The sequence below is a fragment of the Neomonachus schauinslandi genome, chromosome 4 (assembly GCF_002201575.2).
Source record: "Neomonachus schauinslandi chromosome 4, ASM220157v2, whole genome shotgun sequence".
Classification (NCBI taxonomy): domain Eukaryota; kingdom Metazoa; phylum Chordata; class Mammalia; order Carnivora; family Phocidae; genus Neomonachus; species Neomonachus schauinslandi.
This window is the reverse complement of record NC_058406.1, coordinates 103,427,581-103,454,656: the sequence shown is the minus strand read 5'-3', so window position 1 is coordinate 103,454,656 and position 27,076 is coordinate 103,427,581. Positions and strand designations below refer to the sequence as shown.

General features: G+C 39.8%; 1 protein-coding gene and 1 non-coding gene across 2 annotated transcripts in view; one reads left to right on the top strand and one right to left on the bottom strand.

Annotated features, from left to right (window-relative positions):
• SNX27 (sorting nexin 27) overlaps positions 1 to 23,957 on the bottom strand; it is a 65,720-nt gene extending 41,763 nt beyond the window's left edge. Inside the window, exons 1-2 of the mRNA XM_044914175.1 lie at positions 23,535 to 23,957; positions 200 to 431 (exon numbers count right to left, since the gene is read on the bottom strand). Coding sequence (XP_044770110.1) covers positions 200 to 431; positions 23,535 to 23,845 — 543 coding nt within the window. The 5' untranslated portion in view covers positions 23,846 to 23,957. The remainder of the gene's footprint in view (positions 1 to 199; positions 432 to 23,534) is intronic.
• TRNAR-CCU lies at positions 16,350 to 16,422 on the top strand. Its single transcript has one exon. It is a non-coding gene; the product is annotated as a tRNA-Arg (tRNA).
• Positions 23,958 to 27,076: the final 3,119 nt, after the last annotated feature.

Genomic DNA, 27,076 nt, shown 5'->3' with positions numbered 1-27,076 from the left:
AGAAATCCTCTTTATTACTGTACTTCACCCCCTGCAAAAAATCATGGTCACTGTCTTTTATGTATGTGTGAACCCATCTTCCTGGTAGACAAACTGATCTAGGTTGCGGTGATTACTTCTATGCTCTTGTATCATGTATGACAAGACTGGGGGGAAATAAAAGCTAAATGTTTTGAGGATTGAGTTGGCTGACACTCACCACAAACTTCTCACCATTCTGCTCCACATGTTTGTATGTGGGGACCGATATGGGCACTGCTTGCTTTTCTGTGTAATCATAAAATGATTGTCCCAACGAGTCGTCACTGGGATCTAGGTTATCTGCCTCATGTGGAGGTACAGATAACACTGTCAAGATCAATTCCTTCTCGCCTGCTCGGATCAGGTCCACCACCTGCTTGTGTGTCGCCCCCTCAACATTCACGCCGTTCCTAAGGGGAAAAAGGGAAAAAGAAATCCCATAAACCAGAAGGGTCCAAACACCTTATATCTCCACCCTCCTGCCCCCACTCCAGTGTTACGCAGTATGAACCATAAAATCAAGATTAATTTGGTTCCAGAAAAGCTGTTTACATTTTTATAGATCATAATGTGTAAAAGTGTTTATGAACTTATGGCAGGGAGGAAAAATGGAAACAGGTGAGAGGACCTGCCCTTCCTCTATGCTAGAATCCCACATATAGCTTCAGGAAAGCACATGGTGAAGCTGCAGAGGAAACAAAGCTTTCAAAGCTAATTTCCTCATCCTAACCAAGGATGTATACAATACAATCAAAGTGCCTTTTAATAATGCTGCCATTTGAACTCTACTTAGTTCTTTTTAAACCTCCTAAAATTTGTTAGAAGAAATTTTTTACAAAATGCATTCCTTTAATTTGTAAAGATTCAAAAGTATGACTTAAGATAATTTTTATATTTATATCTGATTTCACCCCGTATCTCCAAATCAGTCAATTTAATTTTCCTTTATACCAAGTTTCATCACCTTGGGAGTTAAGTGGTATATATCCTCATACAAATAATTTATCACTTGGTTTTTAAAAAGGCAATTTTGAAATTTTATTATCTGAACCAACTTCCCTTGTCCTCCCAATTACATTAATCTCTCTTAGCATTCTATCTAATCTTCTTTCTGCTCTGTGCTATCTCACTTAAAGCCCTGGGTCATCAGTTCAAACTAAAAAAACCTACATCTAAAGTTATATAGTAAATCAACCTACTCATTCTCCTCCCTGTTACAATGGATACAAAGGCTGCAACTAGGAAAAGTAAAAGATTTGGAAGAACAATAATTTTGTCAAGAAAGATGCTGAGTCTCACAAAACTCACTCAGCAAACTGAACTACCTTCCTACAATGCTGACCCTGCGCCTGCTGTCTCAGCAAAAACCACTAGGCAGCTAGCTGACCTGGAGGCTCCCTCCATAGCTATCCCCCCCAAGAGTTAGGAAACATACACCTGGCCTTTAGTCAATGTGATAAAAGCTTATCTACTACCCTTTAGAGTTAAGCTCTTTTTCAGTTCCAAACCATTAGGATTTTTCCTTCCTGAAAATGATGCTAAGCTTAGTAACATGCCTTCCAAACTTTTCAGACACTGGAACTGTCTCTGTCAAACTCTGGTATCTGAAACATCCATTTATATAAACAGAACAGGCAGGAGATCACCCTGCTAAGCCTCCTTCCTTTTGGGTCTAACAATCTAATCAGTAAATTCAGCACTCTAGACATTTGACAACCTAAAGTCTAACTTATACACACAAAAAAAATTCAGTAATTTTACAATTGGCCAGCTATAGAAAAAAATAAAAGCACCCCTTCCACCGATAGAAATTTGGGCTTTTAAAATTTGGATCAGATCAAACTAGTAATCAGAAAAAAATAATCAACTCTGATCACAGAGCCAGACGATAAAACAGAGAGAAAAATGGGCTTTGAAGCTATGGATTCAAATCTTGGCCCTGCCTTTAGTACAGGCACTGGTCTTAACTAAGTTATTTAACCTTTCTTAGCATTATTTTGTGCATGTGTAAAATGGGGATAATAATAATAAGCCCCTAAAAAGACTGTTGTGAGGATTAATGTAATGAAACATGTAACTCACTGGGAAAAATACCTGAACACTCGCATTACAAGGCATAGTAAGTATTGTGTAGCTGTTGAAGAAGAAATGGAAACCTCAAGTTGGGGACTGTCAAAGGATTTCATCTAAATCTTTAGCCTTATTAGTAGTTCTGAGAAAATGTTTTGCTGGTAGAAGAAATATAATTGAAAAAGCAAAAATTAAAAATCAACATGGAGAACTTCATCTACCCCTAGGAATCTTAACTTACTCATGAATGCCCTTAAAAATTTTTTTTTAACAAAATAGGGAAAACTCACTTTAGAGGGGCGCCTGGGTGGCTCAGTTGGTTAAGTGACTGCCTTCGGCTCAGGTCATGATCCCGGAGTCCCGGGATCGAGTCCCACGTCAGGCTCCCTGCTCAGCAGGGAGTCTGCTTCTCCCTCTGACCCTCCTCCCTCTCATGCTCTCTGTCTCTCATTCTCTCTCTCGCAAATAAATAAAATCTTAAAAAAAAAAAAAAAACACAACTCACTTTAGAGACTGAACATCTTGGATACTAAAACAAGATTTTTATGTTAGTATAATCAATTTTATGAAATGCACATTTATGAAAAAAAGTTTAACAACTATGCTCAAATCTTATTTTTCAGCTCCCCAATTTTTTCCCCTTTAAAGGATCTTTAATTTCGGGTATTCTGTCAATAGGCTGGGGGTTGGTAAACACCTATAGCATTTGTTTGTAAAACTGTATTTGTGCATATACGTATTTTTCACCCTTAGTATGGGGTCCACGGCTTCCACTGGCTTCAAAAGTTCTTAACCTCTGGTTAAGAACTACTGCTTTCAATGCACACTTCCTCCGCCCATTCAGTTTTCAAGTTAGAATACACTGTTCCTGGGTCACTCAAAAAACAAGCCCCAAAAGTCATCAGAGAAACCTAAGTGGGGCTTACTCCAATAGCCAGGGAGCAAGGGAGCTTGCTCAGTTTCACTTCTTTATGAGAAAGACCAAGCTTCAAATTGGCTATCACCCCAAAACCTCTTTTTAAAAAAATAAATAAATAAAGACAGGAACGAACTACCAGTGTCACATTCTAAACACACTTGCTAATGTTTATTTAGTTCAACTACAAAAGGAATGCTATACATTCCACAATTTAATACAAGGCTGGAAATTCCTTCATTCTTTAGAGAATGAAATGAGGTCAGTAAAAACCCCAGGACGTTTAATTTCAAAAAGGGCCCTCCCTCCTCAAGAATTAAGAGGCCTTCACAATCATGAAAATGTTTATATGATATCCTCTTTTCCACAAGAATGCCACTCTCCCAAGCTCAAATTAAGTGTGGCCCAATTTGGACAATTCTAAAGACATAAAAGAATACTATAAATTCTGCAATAAAGGAAACTTCCAGCAGTAGACTTCTGGTTCAAAGCATGGGTTTTAGAGTCAGACAGACTTGGGTTTGAGTACCACTTGTGCCATTTAACAGATGAGACATTGATAAATTATTCAATCTCACTAAACCTCAGTTTCCTAATCCATAAAATGGTGCTAATAATACCTATAGCTAACAGAATGAGAACTAAAATGAGCTAAAGCTCTAGAATATGGTAACCACTCAATAAATGATAGCTATTCGTGTGACAGTATTTTTATCAGCTGGGCAAGCAGGTTAGTAGCATGTTGGCCTCCTGATGACACAAATCCTTCCTATCACCAATCTCCCTTGTCTTTCTTTTGTCTTTGTAATATAATCTAGCTGGAATTCATTTGAAAAAAAAATGATTGAGCTCTCAACCTACGCCAACCCATCACAAAAAGGGAATCCCCTTCATAAGACCACTGCATCAGAGAACCACCTAGTCCTACACCACACAAAAGTAACTACTGCCCAATGGGTCCTACTCATCTATGTTCTTCCATAAAGAAAGGGAATGACTTAAACACACTATCAAAACATTTTCAGCAGATATGTGATTAAACAAATACAGCAAGATGTTCATTATAAAATCTAGGCGGTAGGTATGCAGGTATTCACTGGGCATTTCCTTCAACTTTTCTGTATGTTTGAAATTTTTCATAATAAAATGTGAGGAAAAAAAAGGCGGCTAGTAAAAAACCCAACAATCCACAAGTAAGACCAAAATTTTGTTTCTTTAGGTAACTAGAGGATACCTAAAACTTACTTTGTGTTTTCAGCATTATAAAAATATACCTAACAATTTTAATAAAATTCTCATTTTTTTTAAAGATTTTATTTATTTATTTGAGAGAGAGAATGAGGGACAGAGAGCACGAGAGGGAAGCGGGTCAGAGGGAGAAGCAGACCCCCCGCTGAGCAGGGAGCCCGATGTGGGACTCGATCCCGGGACTCCAGGATCATGACCTGAGCCGAAGGCAGTCGCTTAACCAACTGAGCCACCCAGGCGCCCCAAAATTCTCATTTTTTACATAAGACCAAAATCTGGTCCAATCAGAGGCCTTTAGCTAGCTAGCAGAGGTGGCTTTAGACAAGACTTTTGTTCAACTAAAGTTAGCCAGCTGGGGAAATGGTAAAGCTAATATAAACACTCTGAAAAGCAGGGCGGAAAAAAGCTCTAAATTGTCAGGATCTGTATACTGTAAAGGAAGCTGTATATACTGAAACTAAATATGGATGGAAATATGACAAGAGCCAATCACTAAATGTACCACAGCAAGGAGCCATTCTGTGTGGTAAGCAGAATACTATCTTGGCCCCCTGTGACATTCAAGAAAGCAATTAAAGGACAATTAGTCCCTCAGAGGCAGCCTGTAAAAAAACAGACAATAAATTCCTATAACTGCAAGCAATATGATATAAATTTCAATTATGTCAATTAAAACAAAGTGGCTACATGTCCACAAGAATGGTTTAAATAAAAAAAGAGGACAAAACCAAGTTTTGCCAAAGATGTAGAAGAACTGGAATTCTCATACATTGCTGATGAGAGCATAAAGCAAAAACAATCTGGCAATTTCTTATAAAATTAAACATACATTTACCTAATAACGCCATTCCTAGGTATTTATCCAAGAGAAATGAAAATATACCCACACAAACAATTGCAGTTGAATGTTCACTGAGGCTTTATTCATAATAGTCCAAAGCTAAAAACAGCCCAGTATCTATCAAAAGGTGAACAGATAAAAAAAAAATTGTGGCATATTCATGCAAGGGACTATTACTTGGCAGTAAAAAGGACCAAAGTACTGATATCCACAACAACATGGATGAATCTCAAAAACACAATGAGCAAAAGAAGTGAGACAGAAAAGGGTCTGATTGATTTGATTCCATCTACTTGAAGTACCAGAATAGGTAAAACTATTCTACAGTGGTAAAAATCAGATCAGTGGCTGTCTGCGGGGGCAGGGGTAAATACTGAATGCAAAGGAACACAAGGAAGCTTTCAGAAATGATGGAAGTGTTCTATATCTTGATTGGGGTGGTGGTTAAATGGGTCTAAACCTTTGTCAAAACTCAAACTCTGCACTTAAGCTGTGTGCATCTGACCATATGTAAATTAAACCTCAATAAAGCTGACTGGCTCAGTAGGTGGGGCATGGGACTCTTGATCTCAGGGTTGTGAGTTCAAGCCCCATGTTGGATATAGATACTTTAAAATCTTAAAAAAAAAAAATCTTTAAGCATGCGATTCTTGATCTCAGGATCATGAGTTCAAGCCCCACACTGGGTGTAGAGATAACTTAAAAATTAAATTTTAAAAAAATAAAAATTATTATATAATATCCTCATTTATAAATGTGAAATAGTAGTCCATCATCAGAGTGAAACATAATCCCTATTCTACTTTTAGATTACTCTGAATAAAGACATTCAAGTACATCAAGCAAATGGACCATACAATTCTTTTTCCGGTTTTTTATTTTTAGGATTTATTTGAGAGAGAGCACGAGCAAGCATGGGATGGAGCACAGTGGGAGGGAGAGGAAGAGGGAGAATCTCTAGCAGACTCTGCACTGAACACAAGCCCGATGCAGAGCTCAATTTCATGACCCTGAGATCACAACCCGAGCCAAAACCAAGAGTCAGACGCTTAACTGACTGAGCTACCCAGGCACCCCTGGACCAATTATTCTTTAAAAATATCTATACAAAATCTATATGCAACATTACATGGAAAAGTCCTTATGTTAAATGCAAAATACTGTCTATTGTGATGAGCATGTAAAATATTTTCACCCAAGAAAAGGCACAATGTGTAAAATATGAAAATAGTTGAGTTAGGGTGACTAGAACTATGAGCAGTTTTTAAAAATTTTACGTACCTGTTATTTCTTCAATTACACAAAGCTTTTTAAACAACCTCCCTACTTTCTCCACAATAGATCTTCTTAGAAATTGGGTGAAGACTCACAAGTTGGAGAAAACAGACCCCTGACACATCAGAAGAGAGACCCTTACTTTGACTTTTCACTGGTTCATTGCCCAGTTAGTGGGTACACAACAATACTAGACACTAGACTATAAAAACAAGTAACTACTCTATTGAAATTTGAAGATCTGTCCTTGCTAATTTTGCAGTTAAGGCATCTGACTGGCTTAGATCGGCTCCTTTTCATCTAACTCCACCTCCTTGCTATCTTACTTTAGGCAAACAATCAAGTCAGGGAATATTTTTATTGACTGTCTTAGCAATCAGGCTGTACTTTGCCCTTAAACTCTTGAGATAAGAGATTCAAACATGTGTAAGCCGAATATAGCCAAAAGTGAAGCGTGGATGCATCTACACAAAATTACTAGTCTGGACCACTAAATAAAGAAATTTTTTGGAATTTGTTTCAAAAATAATAGCATTTTGTTTCAGAAATAACATTTTGCATCTTACATTTTAAAACACCTAATTTATTGATAGGAAAAGAGAAATATAACTAGAGAATGTAAATGGCCAAAGGTTTCTAAAATGTTTGAGCTTCTTCCAATAAACAGCAAATCTTGTCAACAATTTAAAAAGTGCAAAATTATTATCTCAATACTTTTTATTTATTTTTTAAAGATTTTATTTATTTATTTGACAGAGAAAGACACAGCGAGAGGGGAAACACAAGCAGGGGGAGCGGGAGAGGGAGAAGCAGGCTCCCCAGTGAGCAGGGAGCCCGATGTGGGGCTCGATCCCAGGACCCTGGGATCATGACCTGAGCTGAAGGCAGACACTTAACGACTGAGCCACCCTGTTCTTATATTTTCAATTAAAATGGCATTACTGAAAAATTTATCCGAAGGAAAACATCAAAATAGGAGCTCCGAGAGAGCAAGAACTTTACCTTTGCATGTAGACCACTCTCAAGTGTATGTTGAAAGAAAAAATGAAATAATCCTGAACAAAGAAAAAGATCGTTTCCAAATTTCTGTTCTTATAAAAAATCAACAATAGAGGGATGAATAGTTAAAATTATAGCACAAATTAACTATAAAGCAATCATTTAAAATTATAGAGATGGAGAAAATATCTAGAAATATGTTTGGGCCAATATTATGTTAAAAAGTGGATTATAGGGGCACCTGGGTGCCTGCTTCTCCCTCTCCCTCTGTTGCTCCCCCTGCTTGTGCTCTCTAGCTCTCTGTCAAATAAATAATCTTTTTTTTAAAAAAGTGGATTCTAAAATGCAACTACTAAAAGGTAACATAGGAGAAAATCTAGGATATGGCAGAGATTTTAGGTACAACAACAAAAACATGATCTATGAAAGAAAAAGTTGCTAGGCTGAACTTTATTAAAATTAGAAATTTTTGCTCTGTGAAAGATACTGTTAAGAGAATGAAAAACAAGCCACAGCCTGGGGGAAAAACACACGGAAAATGCGTATCTGATAAAGGACTGTATCCAAAATATAGAACGAACTCTTAAAACTCAACAATAAAAAAACAAACCCAATTACAAACTGGACAAAAGATATGAACGGACACCTCACCAAAGAATATTTACAGATGGCAAGTAAGAATATGAAAAGTGGGGCACCTGGGTGGCTCAGTGGGTTAAGTGTCTGCCTTCAGCTCAGGTCATGATCCCAGGGTCCTGGGATCAAGCCCCATGTCAGGCTCCCTGCTCAATGGAGCCTGCTTCTCCCTCTCCCTCTGCTGCTCCCCCTGCTTGTGCTCTTGCTCTCTCTCTCTGTCAAATAAATAAAATCTAGGGGAAAAAAAGAATATGAAAATTCACTCAACATCATTCATCATTAGAGAACTGCAAATCAAAACAAGATACTACACACCTATTTGAATAGCTAAAATCCAAAAAAACAAATGACACCAAATGCTGGTGAGGATGTGAAACAAGAGCAACTCATTCATTGTTGGTGGGAATGCAAAACAGTATGGCCACTTTGGAATACAGACTGATAGTTTCTTAAAAAGCCAAATGTAGTCTCAACCATAAGATCCAGCAATCACACTACTAGGTATTCACCCAATTGACTTGAAAGCTTATATTTACACAAAAACCCACACACAAGTGTTTACACTGGCTTTATTCATAATTGCCAAAACCTGAAAGCAACCAAGATACGCTTTTTAAGTGAACGGACAAACAAAACTGTGGTACATCCCGTCAATGGAATATTATTCAGCTATAAAAAGAAATGAGCTATCAAGTCACAGAAGACACGGTGTAGGGGGAGAGACCTTAAATGCATATTGCTATGGGAAAGATAATCTGAAAAGGCTATATACTGTATGACTCCGATTATACGACATTCTAGAAAATGCAAAGATCAATGTGTTGCCAGGGGCATGGAGGGAGGGGAAGCATGAATAAATGAAGCACAGGGGATTTTTAGGGCAGTGAAACTATTTTGTATGACACTGTAACAGCACAAACACGACATAATGCACTTGTCAAAACTTATGGAACTTTACAACACAAACAGTAAACCTTAATGTATGCAAATTAAAAAAAAAATCAGCTAGTAGGTTGGGAATCCCAGACTGTGACAAGAGAATCTAACTGTATTTCAAAAGTATTTCAAACAATCTCACTAAAGGGGGTAGGGGGGAAAGGTACAGACCTAAGTAACTGAAATGAATTCTGTAAGATAAAGGCAAAAGGGACTGCACGTAAGTACTATACTCTAGTCGATAAAATCGCTTCCCCAGAGTACAAGGTAACAATTGCTATATATGTATCCTGGAATTGAACAATTAAGTAAATGAATGGTGAACGTGGGGAGCCAATTTTCTCACTGTTGAAGTGGAAATGTACAGATCTGCAAGGGAGGGTGACAAAAAAATCCATATGGTAATGGAGTAAAGCTACAGTATCAGTAAGAACTCATGTTTAATTTAATATAGATAAAGATAGTTACATATAGAAATATTTATAGACATGTGTATATTCAGGGGTTAATATACACACATATATTCTTTTGCTGTCAGCTCAGAGGACCTGAAAGAAGTTATACCCTACTAGCTAACACCACATCTAGTGCCCAGATCTTGCTTTCTAATACCATTCCCCCATAAAAAGAACTAGGACCCTTTGGAGAAATGGCTGATTCTAGGATTGGGGCATGAAATACACAAGATGAGCCCAGAGCCTTTTGTAGTGCCAGAAAGTAAAGAAGTACTCAAATACAAAACAAAACAAAACAACCCAAACATTAATGGGGGTGTATGGCAAAAGGCACAGGGGCCAACTGAAAGACCTACCCATGGTCAAAGCTGGAACAACTGGAGCAATAAAATAAAGCAGTACTGGTTTATGGGTTGTATCCATGAGCCCATAATGATATAAATGACTGAATATATTAATACATGGGGGAGAAGAGGCACCCTTCTCCTATGTAGAACAATTCTAAATTATACAGATACTACACTCTAGAGGAGGGGAGTGTAACTCCCCGCTCCTTAAGTGTAAGCTGCATAGAGTGTGACTCCTATCCAAAGAGTACAGTAGGGGAGGGAGAGGGGCTGCGGAGAATAACTTTACAGTGTAGAAACCTGACAAACATGACTTCAGCCAGATGATCAACATCACAAATCATAATGACAGTATGTACTCTTCATATGAACTAATGAAAATGGTACTTTATCTCTATAATATTCCTCCCCCCCAAAATAAAACCCCAGTCTAATTGTGGAAAAAAAAAAAAACCACAGACAAATTCCAATAGTCAGGCATCCTATAATACACCTGACCAATACTCAAAACTCAAGGTCATCAACACTCAAGGTCATCAAAAACACAGAAAGACTGAGAAATTGTCACAGCCAAAATGAGCTTAAAAAGACATGACAACTAAATGTAATGTGGTATCCTGGATGGGATCCTGGAACAGAAAGACATTAGGACTAGACACTAAAGAAATGTGAACAAACTATGGGCTTAAGTTAGTAATAACATATCAATATTGGTTCATTAATTTAAACAAATGGCCCATACTCATGTAAGATGTTCATAAAAGGAAAAACTATATGGTGGAGGTCGGAGAAGGATATATGGGAACTGTCTGATTTTTTTTGTAAATCAAACTGTTCTGGAAAATAAAGTATTAACTTTAAAAATTAGATTACAAATTACATATAACAGTATGATTTCAACTTCATATAAGATGCCTAAATAAAAGACAGCCAAAATACCAAAAGTAGTTTTGTTAGGATGATAAGATGGGAGATTATTTTTCTTTTCCTTAGTCTCCAAATCTTCTCTAACATATGACAATATTTTATAATTTAAAGAATGAATTTTATACCACTACACACCTAGTAGAATGACCAAAATCTAGACCACTGACAACATCAAATGATGGCAAGGATATGGATTAACAGAAACGCTCCTCATTGCTGGTGGGGATGCCAAATGGTACAGGCACTTGGGAAGACAGTTTGGCAGCTTCTTACAAACTAACATACTCTTACCACCTGAATTAGCAATTGTCCTCCTTGGTATTACCCAAGGGAGTTGAAAACTTGTCTACACAAAAACCTGCACACAGATGTTTATAGAGGCTTTATTCATAATTACCAAAACCTGAAAACAACCAAATGTCCTTCAGTAGAGGAATGGATAAACTGTGGTACATACAGCTAATTTCCTAAGGGCAAGGACTACATGTTATTCAGCTTTCTATCTCCAGTGTCTAATCCCATGTTCATCAGATAGTAAGCACTCATTAAAATTTTTCCCTGAGGGGCACCTAGGTGGCTCAGTCCGTTAAGTGTCTGCTTTCAGCTCAGGTCATGATCCCAGGATCCTGGAATAGAGTCCCACATCGGGCTCCCTGCTCAGGGGGGAGCCTGCTTCTACCTCTCCCTCTGCTGCTCCCCCTGCTTGTACTCTCTCTGTCAATCAATAAAATCTTTAAAAAAAATTTTTTTCCCTGAATGAATGAAAAAATTATTAAGGCTAGCACGAAAAACATTCAATAATGGTTTTCCTTCAGGCACGTCCATAATTCCACTCCTTATTTTTAACTTTTATACTGGTTTCACTGTTTAGGGGGAAGTACTAAAAACATTATGCAAGCTCTACATTTTTCAAACTTTAGTATTAGGGATCATTTTGTTTTCTATTATGGGAGGTAGTAGAAATAATGCTTAAGAGTAAAATATGGCATTCAATTACGTAAGCAATTTCAAAGTGAGGCTATGTTTTCTTTTACTCAAATGTACTGAAAATAAAAGTAACTAATTGTTGTTATTTATTTTTAAATATAAACACTGACTCCAAGGATAGCAAAATGAGGTAAGAAGGAGTAAGAAATAAACATGTTGACATTTAAAAAGCGAGTCTTTATTTCATGTGAATTCTGGGAATAATCTATTGTAATTACACTGTTTCATCTCATGAAAACAAAATGCACCACACTTAGTATGAAAAAATTTAAGCACAATGGGTTTCCTCATATGACAGAGGCTAAAGAATTACCAGTAAGGTCTTAAAGAAAGTTCTGATACTAAAACTATATACAGCATTGACTTATTTTGTTTTGATAGGATTGTTTTTCCATTTTTGTCTTTAAACATTTGATCAGCATGTAGTAACGCATGGTTCTATTTAAATGTAAGGCTGGATGTGAAAACTGGGTTACTTCTTTACACTGTGGGATAATGAATGTTAGACAGGGGTAAGAAAGTTGCTACCAGCCATTATGGTTTCCCTAGCCTGACATAGCTTCCTATGTACACTACTATTGCTGAGAACCCCTCCGTCAGTTACTGACCAGTAAACAAACATAATCAGTTTAAATCATTTCCCAACACCAATTCAAAGAGTTTGAGATCTGCTATATTTTGAACCATTGCCCTACATGGCCAATTTAAATGCAACCCCCAAATGTTTTTAATTTGGTATACTGATCACAGTGAAAGTTAATTAAAGAATAAAATCTACCAGCTTTATCAACAACTTTAGTTTGCAAGTGACACAAATTACCAAAGAAGGAATCTTATTTTTTTTTTTAAAGATTTTATTTATTTATTTGAGACAGAGAGAATGAGAGAGAGAGAGCACATGAGAGGGGGGAGGGTCAGAGGGAGAAGGAGGCTCCCTGCCGAGCAGGGAGCCCGATGCGGGACTCGATCCAGGGACTCCAGGATCATGACCTGAGCCGAAAGCAGTCGCCCGACCAACTGAGCCACCCAGGCGCCCGGAATCTTAATTTTTTTAAAGTTCTATTTCACTACTATTTCTGGATTACTACATAATGTGATTAAAAGCATGACTCCTCCTGTGATCTGGTAAGTCTGTTCTAGGACAAAAGCCTACACCCTGAATCCTAATAGCTATTTCCTAAATATTCAACTATTCTCAAGAGGTACTATACATGAGTGTATAGAAAGAAGTGTAGGGGGCGCCTGGGTGGCTCAGTTGGTTAAGCACCTGCCTTCGGCTCAGGTCATGATCCCAGGGTCCTGGGATCTGGCCCATATCAGGCTCCTTGCTCGGCGGGGAGCCTGCTTCTCCCTCTCCCTGCCACTCCCCCTGCTTGTGCTCTCTCTTTCTCTGTCAAATGGATGAATAAAATCTTTAAAAAAAAAAAAAAAGAAAAGAAAGAAGTGTAGATCTATCAGCTCAAAATACCTTCATCTATGACAGATAGCCTTTAAAAATCTGTAACGACAACAAAAATTAGTAACAACAGATATAATTTTGTCCTTTAGCAGTCAAATACCATCTTTTAATCCAAATTAAATATGGGCAATTTCTCTTGGAAGCTGAGGAACACAGACTACAGTTTCTGTAAATTGTGGTCTATTTCAACACATTGAACAAGAAGAAAGGTACAGTAAGACCTTTTCTGAATCAGCAATATAAAGGATAACTGGGTAGGGCAGGGAAATCTAAAATAATCTACCAGCACATAACTCATAAAAGTGTCACATTTCCTTAGATTCAAAATACCAGCCAGAGAACAAAACTCATTGCTGTGTCCAAGTAAAGATAGATAGAGGTTACATATCTTGAGAAAACAGATCCAAAAAGTAGTTTTTAACCCTACCAAAATAAAAAATGACAATAATACTGGGTAAAAAAAAATTAAGTAACCCATGGTGCATTCAGTAGACAAACGACACACTTTACAAGTTACAAACTTTATAGATGATTAAACTGATCAGCAAAAAAAGTGGAAGAAGTTTCCAAAACTTTCACATTTTCCAAGATCACCAAAAATTAATCAATCTCCCAATTTTTAAAACATACTAAATAAACATAACTAAAACTAGACAGACATATAAATATGAAAGTACTGCAGTATTTGGGGGGAAAAAAGACAACTTCCTGGTTAATCTCCTTGAATAGTTCTCTAAGAGTAATCAGCTGCTTGAACACAGCTGGGAGAATATCCACACAAGCAGCTGACTCTCTGCAGACACACTGTATTTTTCCAAAGAGAAGTAAACTAATTACTTGTGTTTCAAGTCCATAGAATACATAGATCTGTCATTCTGGTTTTGCTCTGAGATCTGACACAAGAATCTACACTTTTAGATAGCTTAAGCAAAAACAAATCATTTTTTAAAAGATGTTTTCATAACTTATGTTCATGGAAAGAAGTACCCAAAAGGATACTCAAATACAGTTCCTTACTCTGCAACTTTAATACCTTGCAGATAGGTGTATTTCCTCAACTATTATGAAAACCTTACTTGGTTAGCAGGGAGCACGCTAAGTAATAAACAAGAGACTACATACATACTACCTAGCATTTGACTAAAACCATATCACACAATTTAATCCTCAAGTACCCCTCACATTACTGAGAGAAAGCAAAAATTTACTTTGTGGTCATCACCAATTCTTATTTAAGGATCTTTGTATGGGGCGCCTGGGTGGCTCAGTTGGTTGGGCGACTGCCTTCGGCTCGGGTCATGATCCTGGAGTCCCTGGATCGAGTCCCGCATCGGGCTCCCTGCTCGGCGGGGAGCCTGCTTCTTCCTCTCCCGCTCCCCCCTCTTGTGCTCTCTCTCTCTCTCTCACTCTCTCTCTCAAATAAATAAATAGAATCTTGAAAAAAAAAAAAAAAAAAAAAAAAAAAATTTTATGGGTTTTTATTTCTGAACCAAGAAGGGGGGGAAAAACCTTAGTACTAGGGGTGCCTGGGTGGCTCAGTCATTAAGTATCTGCCTTCAGCTCAGGTCATGATCCCAGCATCCTGGGATCGAGCCCCGCATCAGGCTCCCTGCTCCACGGGAGCCTGCTTCTCCCTCTCCCACTCCCCCTGCTTGTGTTCCCTCTCTCGCGGTCTCTTTTTAAAAATAAATAAATAAATAAAAATAAACCTTAGTACTATATTGTCTGTCTTCAGTCCCCTCAACTCCCAACAATATGCTGTATGCAGAAACAAAAGACTTAAAGGAGGCATCTTCAAATCAGAGGAGCAGACTAGGAATTCTTAGAACAGCTAAAACAGAACCTCGTAGGGCAGAGCACAGTGGGCCTGCAGCATATAAGGATCAAACTTATCAACTGTGAACACAACAGTAAGTACACTCATTTAAAACTTAAAAAGAAGTGGGGTGCCTGGGTGGCTCAGTGTGTTAAGCATCCGACTCTTGATTTCAGCTCCAGTCATGATCTCAGGGTTGTCATATCCTCATGAAGCCCCGCATGGAACCCTGCATCCAGCATGGAGTCTGCTTGAAGATTCTCTCCCTCTGCCCCTCTCACCCTGCCTCTCTCTTTTCTCTCTCTCTCCCAAATACATAAATAAATTTAAAAAAAATAAAAACTTAAAAAGAGAAGTGGATATTCGACAAGCTGGACTAGATTGTGAGGTAAAACATATACAAATTAAAAGCAACCAGCTCCTTCACCAGCTGTTCCCAGCTCTGGGTATTAGAGCTTAGTTGTTCTTAGTTCCCTTCTTTATATAGTACAAGACAGCCCAAGAGACTAGATGCTCTGAAATTCTTCTCTGAAATTCTTCTAATTCTAATAGTGATTTTCCTCTCAGCCTTGGAAGTTATTCAACCTCTTTGGGTAAATAATTAAATAAAAACTAAATTCATAGGGAGTCCTAGGTATTAATGCACATATAATTTTATTCTGACCTCAAAAACAGAAGAGAATCCAAACTTCATAGCATTGCATTCAAAGCCCTTTTTGATCTAACTTCAAGCACAACTGTCTACAAATAGCAACTTTAGATTCCTTATTATCCCAAGAACTTTTCATATCCTCCTCCCTTTGGTCACAGTTTGCTCAGCCTATGAAATCTTTCCCCCTTCTCTGACTACTGAAATTACACTTGTCCTTCAATCAGTTTAAGAGCATTCTGTGACCAATCATCTCAACCATATTCACTCATTCCTTTAAACTTCACTGTGTTTTTCCTTTATCTCCATTAATTCATTTGCTTTACAGTAAATTGTACACTTGCCCACTGCAGTGTTAAGCTTCTCAAGGGCAGAGATGCAGGGACTCTGTGACTCATACAAGCTTAACAGTAATTTACACATAGTTTGTGCATAATTGCAAAACCAGATGGGGTGATATTAGTGGGCCAACACCAGAAAAGTGATACCCTAAATCACTGTTTTTCAAACAGTGGATCATAACCTATTTGTCATGAAATTAATGTGGATCACCATCAGCATTCAAACAAACAAAACAAAAAACTCTGAAATACTGAACAGACTAAAAAATGCCAGGGAGCACAAGAACACTAAATATAGTTTTGTGAAACTTGCTTCAGGTGGGGTTTTTTTTTGTATTTATATTGGTTCTAATATAAAATATATCTCTTACAGAGACTTAAAAGTTTTTAAAAAATATTTTTAAATTGCCTAAATATTTTTGGGGCACCTGGCTGGCTCAGTCGGTAGAGCATGTGACTCCTAATCTCAGGGTTGTGAGTTCAAGTCCCACGTTGGGCATGAAGCCTACTTTGAAAAAAAAAATCCTAGGGGCACATGGGTGGCTCAAATGGTTAGGTGACTGCCTTCGGCTCAGGTCAGGATCCCAGGGTCCTGGGATCGAGCCTTACATCTGGCTCCTGGCTCAACAGGGAACCTGCTTCTCCCTCTCCCTCTGCCTCTCCCCCTGCTCATGCTCTCTCTCTCTCTGTCTCAAATGAATAAATAAAATCTTTAAAAAAAATTTTTTTTTAGGGTTTTTTTTTTTTTTTTTTGCCCCAAACAAGGGCAATGAACAGCCATTTCGGCTCCCTGTCACCCATCCAATTTAACAATCAGAGAGACAGGGTAAAAATCCTAAATTTTTTTTTTTCCATGTGTGGGGCTGGAATTGTACCACCCATATTTGGCTTTTATAAAACTGCTTGAATAAAGCACAGAAAACATCTATATAGCTGATAGTCAAAAAGAATGATTCTAACTGGCTCTAATCTAAACCACAATATCCACTGTGTCAGTAATGCCATCATGTAACGAATAAACTCACCACAGATCGTGCTCCCAAAGCACAGGGCAGTGATCATAAATTTTAAGGGTCTCCTTGTCAATTGAGTCTCTTTGCTTATCATAAGAATTACTCCCAATGGGACTTATCTTAAAAAATAATTATCCTTGAGAGCATGGTAACAAACCCTCACCTGAAACAAACTAGTCAGTGGGGGCTGAAGAGAAGCCTTCTTCATAATAATTTATATGACCTAGACACATCTTCATGTTACTAACAGATCTTTTCCTGGTAACGGCGATGTTATGGAAGTGATTTCCAAGAGAAAGATAAATGCTATTTTCAAATTTAGTTTTATTTGTTTGCTACCTCAACTACCTAGGGAATTAAAAGTATTTCCTGGGGCTGCAATTATGATTATGTCAGGCTCTCTTCATTGACAACCAATAAAGACATCAACAAACAAGGGCAACGAATAGCCATTTTGGCTCCCTGTCACCCATCCAATTTAACAATCAGAGAGACACGGTAAATAATGATGTAAGACCGTTACATTTCACAATGGAACCAAAGCTCAACTGCTATCCAAGTTTATAGGGATGCGACTGAATTTTAAGAATTTTAAGTGACTACTCAGTCAAGAATAGTTGACTATTAACAGTCAAAAATAGCTAAGAAAACAAAGAAATGGAAAATATATTGGATTTAGAATCCAAAGACCTGGGTTTAAATCTGGTTAACATTCATTAGTGCAACACCCAGTTTCCTCTCTTATGAAAAAGGGGCAAATAATACTCACACATTCATTCAGCAAATATTTATTGAGTAATACTTTCTATGTTCCATTAGACGTTTGGCTAGGGGAACAACATAGATGTATGTAGTCCCTATCCTCAAGGAATTTATATTTTCCCTATCTCACAAGTCTGTTGTGAAGTTCAAATGTAAAAATACTATGCATATTGTAACACACTACATAAAGTGCAAAGTGAGGGGCGCCTGGGTGGCTTAATTGGTTTAAAGTCTGACTCTTTTTTAATTTTGTTTATTTGAGATAGTGACAGAGAACACAAGTGGGGAGGAGAGGGAGAAGCAGGCTCCCAGCTGAGCAGGGAGCCTGTGTGGGACTTGATCCCAGGACCCTGAGATCACGACCTGAGCCGAAGGCAGATGCTTAATGGACTGAGCCACCCAGGCACCCGACTATCCAACCTCTTGATATTGAATGTCCGACTCTTGATTTCCCCTCAGGTCATGATCTCAGGGTCGTGAGATCAAGCCCCGCATCCGCGCTCAAAGAGAGTCGGCTTGAGGTTCTCTCTCTCCCTCTGCCCCTCCCCCCCATGCCCTCTCTCTCACTCACTCTCTCTCTCTCTAAAATAAATAAATCTTGGGGTGCCTGGGTGGCTCAGTCGTTAAGCATCTGCCTTCGGCTCAGGTCATGATCCCAGGGTCCTGAGATCAAGCCCCGCATCCGGCTCCCTGCTCAGCGGGAAGCCTCCTTCTCCCTCTCCCACTCCCTCTGCTTGTGTTCCCTCTCTCGCTGTGTCTCTCTCTGTCAAATAAATAAAATCTTTAAAAAATAAAATAAATAAATCTTGGGGCACCTAGGTGGCTCAGTCGGTTGAGTGTCTGCCTTTGGCTCAGGTCGTGATCTCAGGGTCCTAGGATCAAGCCCCAAGTCGGGCCCTCTGCTCAGCGGGAGCCTGCTTCTCCCTCTCCCTGCTACTCCCCCTGCTTGTGCTCTCTCTCTCTCTGTCAAATAAATAAAATCTGAAAAAAAAGAAAAAAAAAAAACCTTTAAATTTTTTTAAATCTTTAATTAAAAAAAGTGCAAAGTGATATAATGATTTTATTAACTTATTCTACCTCGTCACCACTTATCTTTATTACAACATTTAGAAAGATTCAATGAAGTCTAGATGAGCAGATATGATAGTCCACTATCTTACTGAATTGATTTTCTAAGGGCTGGAGTTCAGGAGTCTAACAAATCACTATTTCTTAGTATAGTCTTAACTCATGACTCTCAATATAACCACGAAGATAAAATGAACTGAGAATTCAAGGCCCAGAACCTGCAGCGTAGCTCCAGGTATGGGCTGGGTATGTGGGTTGCAAAGGGAGTATAAAATAAAGACTTCTGGCCCCATGCAAGACCTACTGAATCATAGATAACCCTTAAAGGATGAGCCAAAGAATCTACACTTTTGACAAACACACCCAGTGGTTTTTATGCTCACTAAAGCTTAAGAATCACTACCATAAAATTTTCTTTGATCAATAACCATGATTTCAAACACCATTTCTAAAATCTACTTGTGGAAAATCTGGGCCAAATAGAATTCATCTACAATTGAGAAAGCAGCTTCTGAGAAGGTACTTAGCAGTCAACATTAAATGACTCACACTTAACTCATAAAAATACTTCCTGTGGCACCAACCTCTTTATTCCAAACTTTCACATTAAATGAAGCTAAAAAAAAAAAAAAAAAGAATGCCCATGAGATATTCCTAAGTTATTATATTAAAATGAACTCCCAATAAACAAATTTATATATATATGTGTGTGTGTGTGTGTGTATATATGTATATATAGAAAGAGAGAGAACTTTAATTTTTCTTATGGTTTAACTTTAACAAGGGAACCACTTCTCAGCCTTTTGGCTAAGATCAAGTGTAAGTTTAACAAGGGAAAGTTGATGGGTATATTATCTTGAAACTATGAAGAGGGAAAGCATATACTCTACCCAGGACAAATATATCATGATTTTAAATGCTTGCAAGCCAATCTTAGGGGTCCATGCTTATTAAAGACCACACTACCCAAATACCAAAGAGATAAACTAGTCAATAGATAAGCCTAATCCCTTAAAAATAAAGATGGTACCACAACTGTAACCCTCCTAAGGGCACCTCTCAAGAAATCAATCAAGAGCCCTTAGAAATACTTTAACCTTTAAGAAAATTAACCTGAAGTCAAATGTTACTTCACATACTATATAATTAGTGCAAAGACATATGTATTTTGGTTCTACTTATTGAAAGCATCCCTCCAGGTATATACACATCAAAGGGAAACATTCAATATACGTTACACTGGGAAAAATTACAAGGTGGAGACTAACACTGCTAGTACAAAACTTTCCATCTGCAGTAAAATTTAGAGCCCAGAGGGCTTGTTCATATCCTACTACCAAGCCCTGCAATGTGACTCTTTCCAAACCAGTTAGTATCTAGTCAGTTCTGAAGGGAGAAAGGACAAACTGAACCATACTGAATTTAGTTTAATGACTGTTCTAAGATTCAATGAGGACAGGGCCTTTATAAGGCAGACTTTAAAAGAAATACAAAGAAATCAATGCTCTTACTTTTGTCCACGCTTTTAATCCCTTAAATCTCAAAGTTACTCGGTTCTTTTCACAACTCAATCAGTTATCCAAATGACTACAATATATGAAAATTGGAATAATTTGTGTATAACACGAAAGCATCTAAAATAGGGACAAGTCTTATTAAACAGCAATCATCAAGGTCCAGACATCTACCTATGACTTCATGCAAACTATGCCTACACAATAATAATCTACCTATGCCTAACCCTGATCCCACTTGGCACTTCAATAACATGCAAAACTTTCCTGGGACAGTAGAGACGTTAACTTAAGGAACTTGTAGGAGACAGAGAAAAGCCCTAAGGAGTGCTGCCTAAAGAATGCTTTAGAAAAATTTGCATCAACCTAACCAAAATCAAAACAAGTAACAGACACAGATATCCCTCAAGAATCATGTCTGTTTGGTCGTTGATTTCCTCCTCTCACTTGAAAACCTAAGGAGAAGATGCAGACTTTGGAAGAAGGAAAGAGACCATATAGCTGAAGTCTCAGAGAATTTGCCAACTTGCTTGACTCTGTGTTGCAACTATCACCATTTCCACAGTAACAGCAAAGAAGCTTCACAGAATTTGGAAATCAAAATACAAGCTGGAAGGTGAGAAACCATTGCCACAAAGAAACCATTGCCACGAAGAAGTCTCACCATCACAACCTTCTAGAGTAACGTTCTCTAAGCAAAGAGCATCCTTTTGTCCTGCCCACTTTGTCTTTTTTAAGACAGTCTCTACTCACCACCAAGTATGCGCCAAAGTTCAATGATTTCTCTCTAGAAGGAGGAATGGGCCTAGACTGGAACATGGACCTGAGGCAAGTCCCTCCATCTGTCCTAGGGGATCATCTAAAGTCTCCCTTACAGTACCTAATTTATGTCTAGACTCTGTTACAAAATCATAATAAAGGCAAGAAGCTACCAACTATGTTAGCTGATATATATACATATATATTTGAAATGATTGATCATGTTAGTTGTGGTCATCTACAGAATTATTTTTGGTTTAGTTCCTTTAGCTCTTATAAAAAGTAAATTACTTAGAACTTTATGATAAATTTACAATTTTAAATAAATACTTCAATTTTAAATTTAAAAATAAACAGCTGGATCCAAAGTTAACTTCCAAAGGGAAAGGAAAATGACAATTCTAAGAGCTTCTATCAGAAGAAAACATCAGCCACAGATTTTGAGTTATCTAGAAAGAAAAGAATTAGATGCCCAGGTATGAAGCAAAATTTTGGTCACTACTGCGTTCTACATCTGAATGCCCTGGCCCCCAAAGATTAAGAATGTATTACCAGAGAATAAGAAAAGAGCATGTAGAACATTAACGGAAAAAGCATAAATGGAAGGTTTAATAGCTCCAAACAGTTACTTTGGTGAGCTACTCTTCAGGTGGAAGGTAAGAGGAAACAGAATGAGTGAATTCCAGAGAGTAAGAGTGTCAAGGATAAGGGCAGGGGGCATTAGGTAAATAAAAAGGGAGAGACTCCTCTATAGGCCAGACCTCAAGATACTAATCTCTTTGAAACCTTGGGCAAACCTACTGTTTTACTAGAGGAGAAACTGAAGGTTGTGGAAATTATAACTAAAATAACATTTATAAAAAATGAGAGAGACTTCATGAGGGCAAATCCAAGCACTGAGGGAGAGGGCAAAAGTGTGAAAAAATAAGGGTTCAGTAAAAAAGCAAGAGATACAGGATTGAAGACTGCTGGGGAGAATGGAGGTAATGAGAGCATATGCCACCTACCAGTTAACCAACAATCACTATATAAATTTTAATACAAAGTACAAAGCCACCAAGATAAAACCTGGATGAGAGTGGTGGAGGAGGTCTGCAGAGAAACTGCAAACCAAGGCAGCAACCTGCTAGAGCTTTAAGGGATGCAGTGGGGAAGGATGAAGGAGTATGAAGGGGGAGGGGCTGCAGTAGGGAAGAGGATGGGTTGCAGCAGCAGCAGGAGCCTAAAAAGAGAAGGGAAAGCAGTCTGGAGGAGATAAAGAATAGGATAAAGTTGAGCATGGGATCACAAGAGGATAGAGTAAGAGAGAGAATGGAAAGGGCATGCCCCGTAAAAGTAAGGAGGTCAAAGACCCAAAAGAGGGGTATATTTTGGGGGGGGGGGAGGAGCAGGAACGAAGGAGAGCTCCACCATAATCCTGACTAAAAAGAAGTAGGAGTAGGGCGCCTGGGTGGCTCAGTCGGTTAAGCGACTGCCTTCGGCTCAGGTCATGATCCTGGAGTCCCGGGATCGAGTCCCGCATCGGGCTTCCTGCTCAGCGGGGAGTCTGCTTCTCCCTCTGACCCTCCTCCCTCTCGTGCTCTCTGTCTCTCATTCTCTCTCACAAATAAATAAATAAAATCTTTTAATAAAAAAATAAAATAAGTAGGAGTATGGTGCAGAAGTCAAGACCAGAATAGGGGGGCCAGAATAGGGATGCTCTCAGAGGGATGTGAAGATGGGAGACACCAGATTCAAAATCCTGGTGTAATACGGGACAACAGTGTAAAGAAAGTACAGTGTCCAAGACACCCTCCCCCACTACCAAAACAAAACAAAAACAAAGGCTTGCACGCAAGCAAGGGTCAGAGAAGAAGGTACACTCTAGGGAGAAAGAATCCAAAAGGGAGGGGAGGAAAGGCACACAAGGCAGGAGAGAAAAATGCAGGGGGTGGTTAACCGCAGAAGAGGGTAACTAAGGAAAGCAAAAGGAGTGCAGTGGAGGGATGATTATTCCCGGAGGAAAAGTGGGAGCCGATCACAGGTCCTACCTACTTGGTCTAGAGGACAGAGGAACGGTCCATGGGGGTTGACGGCAGCGGTGGAGAACAAGAAACTACGATGCTAAAGATGAGTACTTGGGGAGGACGCGACAGGGGCCGGGTCAGAAAAGGAGATGCTGTCAGCGAGGGGCAGAAGTCCAGCAAGGGGCACAAAGCGGCATGCCCGGGGGTAAAGCAAAAGGGCAGAAAAGAAGGCAGAAGAATGGGCGCAGGGACGTAAACCGGTTACCGGGAGGGAGGTGCGGGTCGCGAAAACCCAGGGCGCAGGGAGGTGAAAGGGTCAACCCCAAGGAGGTGCGGGGCCTGAGGGGAACGGAGTCCCGAGTGCCGGTTCAGGGGCTGGAGGGGGGGAGGGGGGACGGTGCGGCCTGAGGGCGACAGGGGTAGAGGGAGATGCGGGGACGGCCGGAGGGGGCGGGGCAGGGTGGGGCGGCGGGCAGCCCAGATACTCACACCTCCAGGATGCGGTCCCCCTTGCGCACCCCGGCCCGGTCGGCCGCCCCCCCGGGCAGCACGGCGCTCACATGCTGCAGCGGCGCGTACAGCTCCCCGTTGATGCTCCGCAGTTGCCCGCCCTCGCTCACTTGGCCCCGCACGTTGAAGCCGTAACCGGACTCGGACTTGACGATGCGCACGACCCGCGGGCCGCCGCCTCCCCCTCCGCCGTTCCCGGCGCAGTGGAGCCCGGACCCCCCACCGCCGCCGCCACCTCCGTTTCTGTGAGGAGCTGAGGGGTGAATCCCTTCCCCGTCCTCGTCCGCCATCTTGCAAGCGAGCGAGCCGTACCCCCGCCCCGCTACGTCTCCACTCCTTCCTCGCGCGCGCTCGCCCTGCTTAGCAGCCGCACGACCCCCAGCGCGCGCGCCCGCTCCGCCGCCCGCGGGACCCGAGTCGGCCACAGAGCTGCCGGAGGAGGGTAAAGGGAAGGCCGGGGGCGGGGGGGAAACGGACGGTTGGACCCCGTGGAGCCTCCTGGGAGTTGTAGTTTCTGGAGGGTGGGGGCGGAGGAGAGGGCAGAGTCCCGGCCGGAGCGGAGGTTATGTGACGCAGTTGGGGAACAAAGGCTGCCGGGAGTTGTAGTTTGAGCCTCTAACCTAGCACAGAGTGCGGCGGAGTGATTCAGCTGTTGACGTGGGGCAAGTTTTTTCTTAAATTTCATAACTCATTTCGTAGCCTCTAAAGCAATAATATTAGGATAAATTGACGTTTGTGACCTTAAGTTATAACAACTCATTTGTTCAGTACCTTCTGTGTTCACATACATTATTTTATTCCGTGGCCCCAGCAACCTTGTGAGCTGACTGGATCATGAATTCCTTTCTCTATTTCACTTACTTGGAAACTGAACCGTAGAGAGCCCAAAGTCAACCAGCTATTAGGTAACAGGAAGTAAGGCCCGGTTATTTTTTCGCAACTTTCATGTATTGCAACTACGTAAAAACTATGCTCCAAATATACAAAAAGCGTATGCAGAGAAAACTATGGTCTCAGCGATTTAGAACTGGATATTAGAAGGGCCAAATAAGAATTTAAATCTGGCAATGATTTTGAAGTTACCTTTGTTTCTAATTTATTTTGTTTTCCCCAACAGCACGGTAGAATTCTTTGCCAATGGCAGCAGTTTTTCGGCTACCTACCCAAATGCACATTCACAGATAGTGTGCAGAATGCCTGGCAAAGGCAAGAAAGAAGAGCAAGAGCAAAAATAATGAAAATAGCTTACTTAAGCACTTAGTACTCATATTTTATTTTACCCTACTGACTGGCTAGTAAGTTAGTCTGTTACTGTTTTGTGGATGTTGACAAAAAGACACAGAATTCCTGGATTGGAGACAAAGGACTATTACAACACAGGAAACAACATGAGCTTCAGCACGTTTGTGTCAATTCCTCTTCCCCCAAGTCTTATGGGGATGACAAGAAGGGCTCACATGAATGCTGTGCACTTACTTGGTGGATTTACACCACAGCTGAGGGAACACTGAGTTTGGGAAACCTGCCATTTTATAGGAAGCAGTGAGCAAACCTGTTCTCTGTCCTGGAGGGAGACATTACTTCATTCCTTAAAGTTGCTCACTATAAACACAACCTTGAGAATTGACCCTGGTAAAGAGCAGTCAGGGTCTTGCATTTTTGGCATACCCAGGAAGATGGGTAGAAGCATGACGGACCCATGAGGGACTGTTTCTCTCAACATTACCATGTGCCAAACACTAAGCACTTTACATCTATAATTTTATTTAATCTTCACAATCCTATAATGTGCCCTACTTTATAGATGAATAAACAGGCATAGAGAAGCCACACAGCTAGTAAACAATCCAGGAGGAGCAACAGGGATTCATAGTTTAAAAAAGACAGTAAAAGTGGGGCACCTGGGTGGTTCAGTCGGTTGAGTGTCTCACTCTGGATTTCAGCTGGGGTCATGATCTCGAGGTCTTTCAATTGAGCCTCAGGTTGGGCTCCACGCTCAGTGCAGAGTCCTCTTCAGATTCTCTCTCCCTCTCTTTCTGCCCCCCGCCCCACACTCTCTCTCTCTCCACTAAATAAATAAAATCTAAACAACAACAAAAAAAAGACAGTAAAAGTTACCTTGCAGAGAGAGGTCTGATGACTTATAAAAGCAACAAGCATGGCGCCTGGGTGGCTCAGGCGTTAAGCATCTGCCTTCGGCTTAGGTCATGATCCCATGGTCCTGGGATCCAGCCCCGCATCAGGCTCCCTGCTCAGCGGGAAGCCTGCTTCTCCCTCTCCCACTCCCCCCTGCTTGTGTTCCCTCTCTCATTGTCTCTCTCTCTGTCAAATAAATAATCTTTTAAAAAATAAATAAATAAAAGCAACAAGCAACCCCCTGAAAGAATTTGGGAACCATGTATGGGTTTCCAGCAATTGCTCAGGATGTGGGGGAGGAGAGTAGTAGAATAATTAAGACATCTCACAGTATGTGGGATGAGGATTCAGTTATTATATTAGAACATAAAAGTTAGTATGACCTTATTTTATAACCAACCTAATGAAGAAGGGTGTCAACTAACTGCACAAATAGGGAAAATAATACAAGTTGGAATAATAAGAATTTTGCTCTACAATAATACTCTACAATCATTTGGTTTGAACTGAGCTCTGAATGGGCAGGAATTTATCCACTAAGGACATCAAAGAAAGGAAAAAGGGAGCTTCCACTGAAAGAGCTATTTTTTTCATTTGTTTATTTGACAAAAAATGTACTGAATGCCTGCTCTGTTCTAGACTCTGCAGTGGTGGCTAGGGATACAAAGATAAATAAGATGTTATCTACAAACTCCATGAAGGGCAGTATGGCATGGTGAAACTCACAAATGCACATACTCCTTGGTCTGGCAACTCCACTTCTAGGAATTCATTCTACTGTCACACTTGTACATGTGTGAAGTGACATTTTTGTGAAGATAGTCATTGCAGTATTATCTGTATTTGCAAAAGACTGGAAATAACCTAATGTTCATTGATTAACTTAGGATACAACCACAATGGAAAACTGAAAATAAAGAATAAGGAAGTTCTTTACATGCTGAAATGAAATGATCTCCTGGATACAGTACATAAGTGAAAACAAGGTACAGCACAGTCTGTAGAACATGATAACATTTTTGTATAAAAGGGGAACCATAGATATGTTTTTTATTTCTAGAAGTATTTATATCCCTAGAAGTATTCACAAGAAACTGATAATATTGATTGCCTCTGGGGAGGGGGACTGGACCACTGGAGTGGGGACAGCGGTTGAAAGGAGATTTTTCATTATATAGCTTTTTGTAACTTCTGAATTTTTAGACAGATGAATGTGTTACCTATTCAAAAAATAAATACATAAAATATGTAGAAAGGATCAGACTGGAAGAAAAGGTGATCAGAGAATCAAAATAAGAAACTAAAAAAACACACCGTTACTGCTCTCGAGAACTCACAATCTAGAAAGAGAGCAAAAGAAAAAAACAATTACACCACAGGCTTTG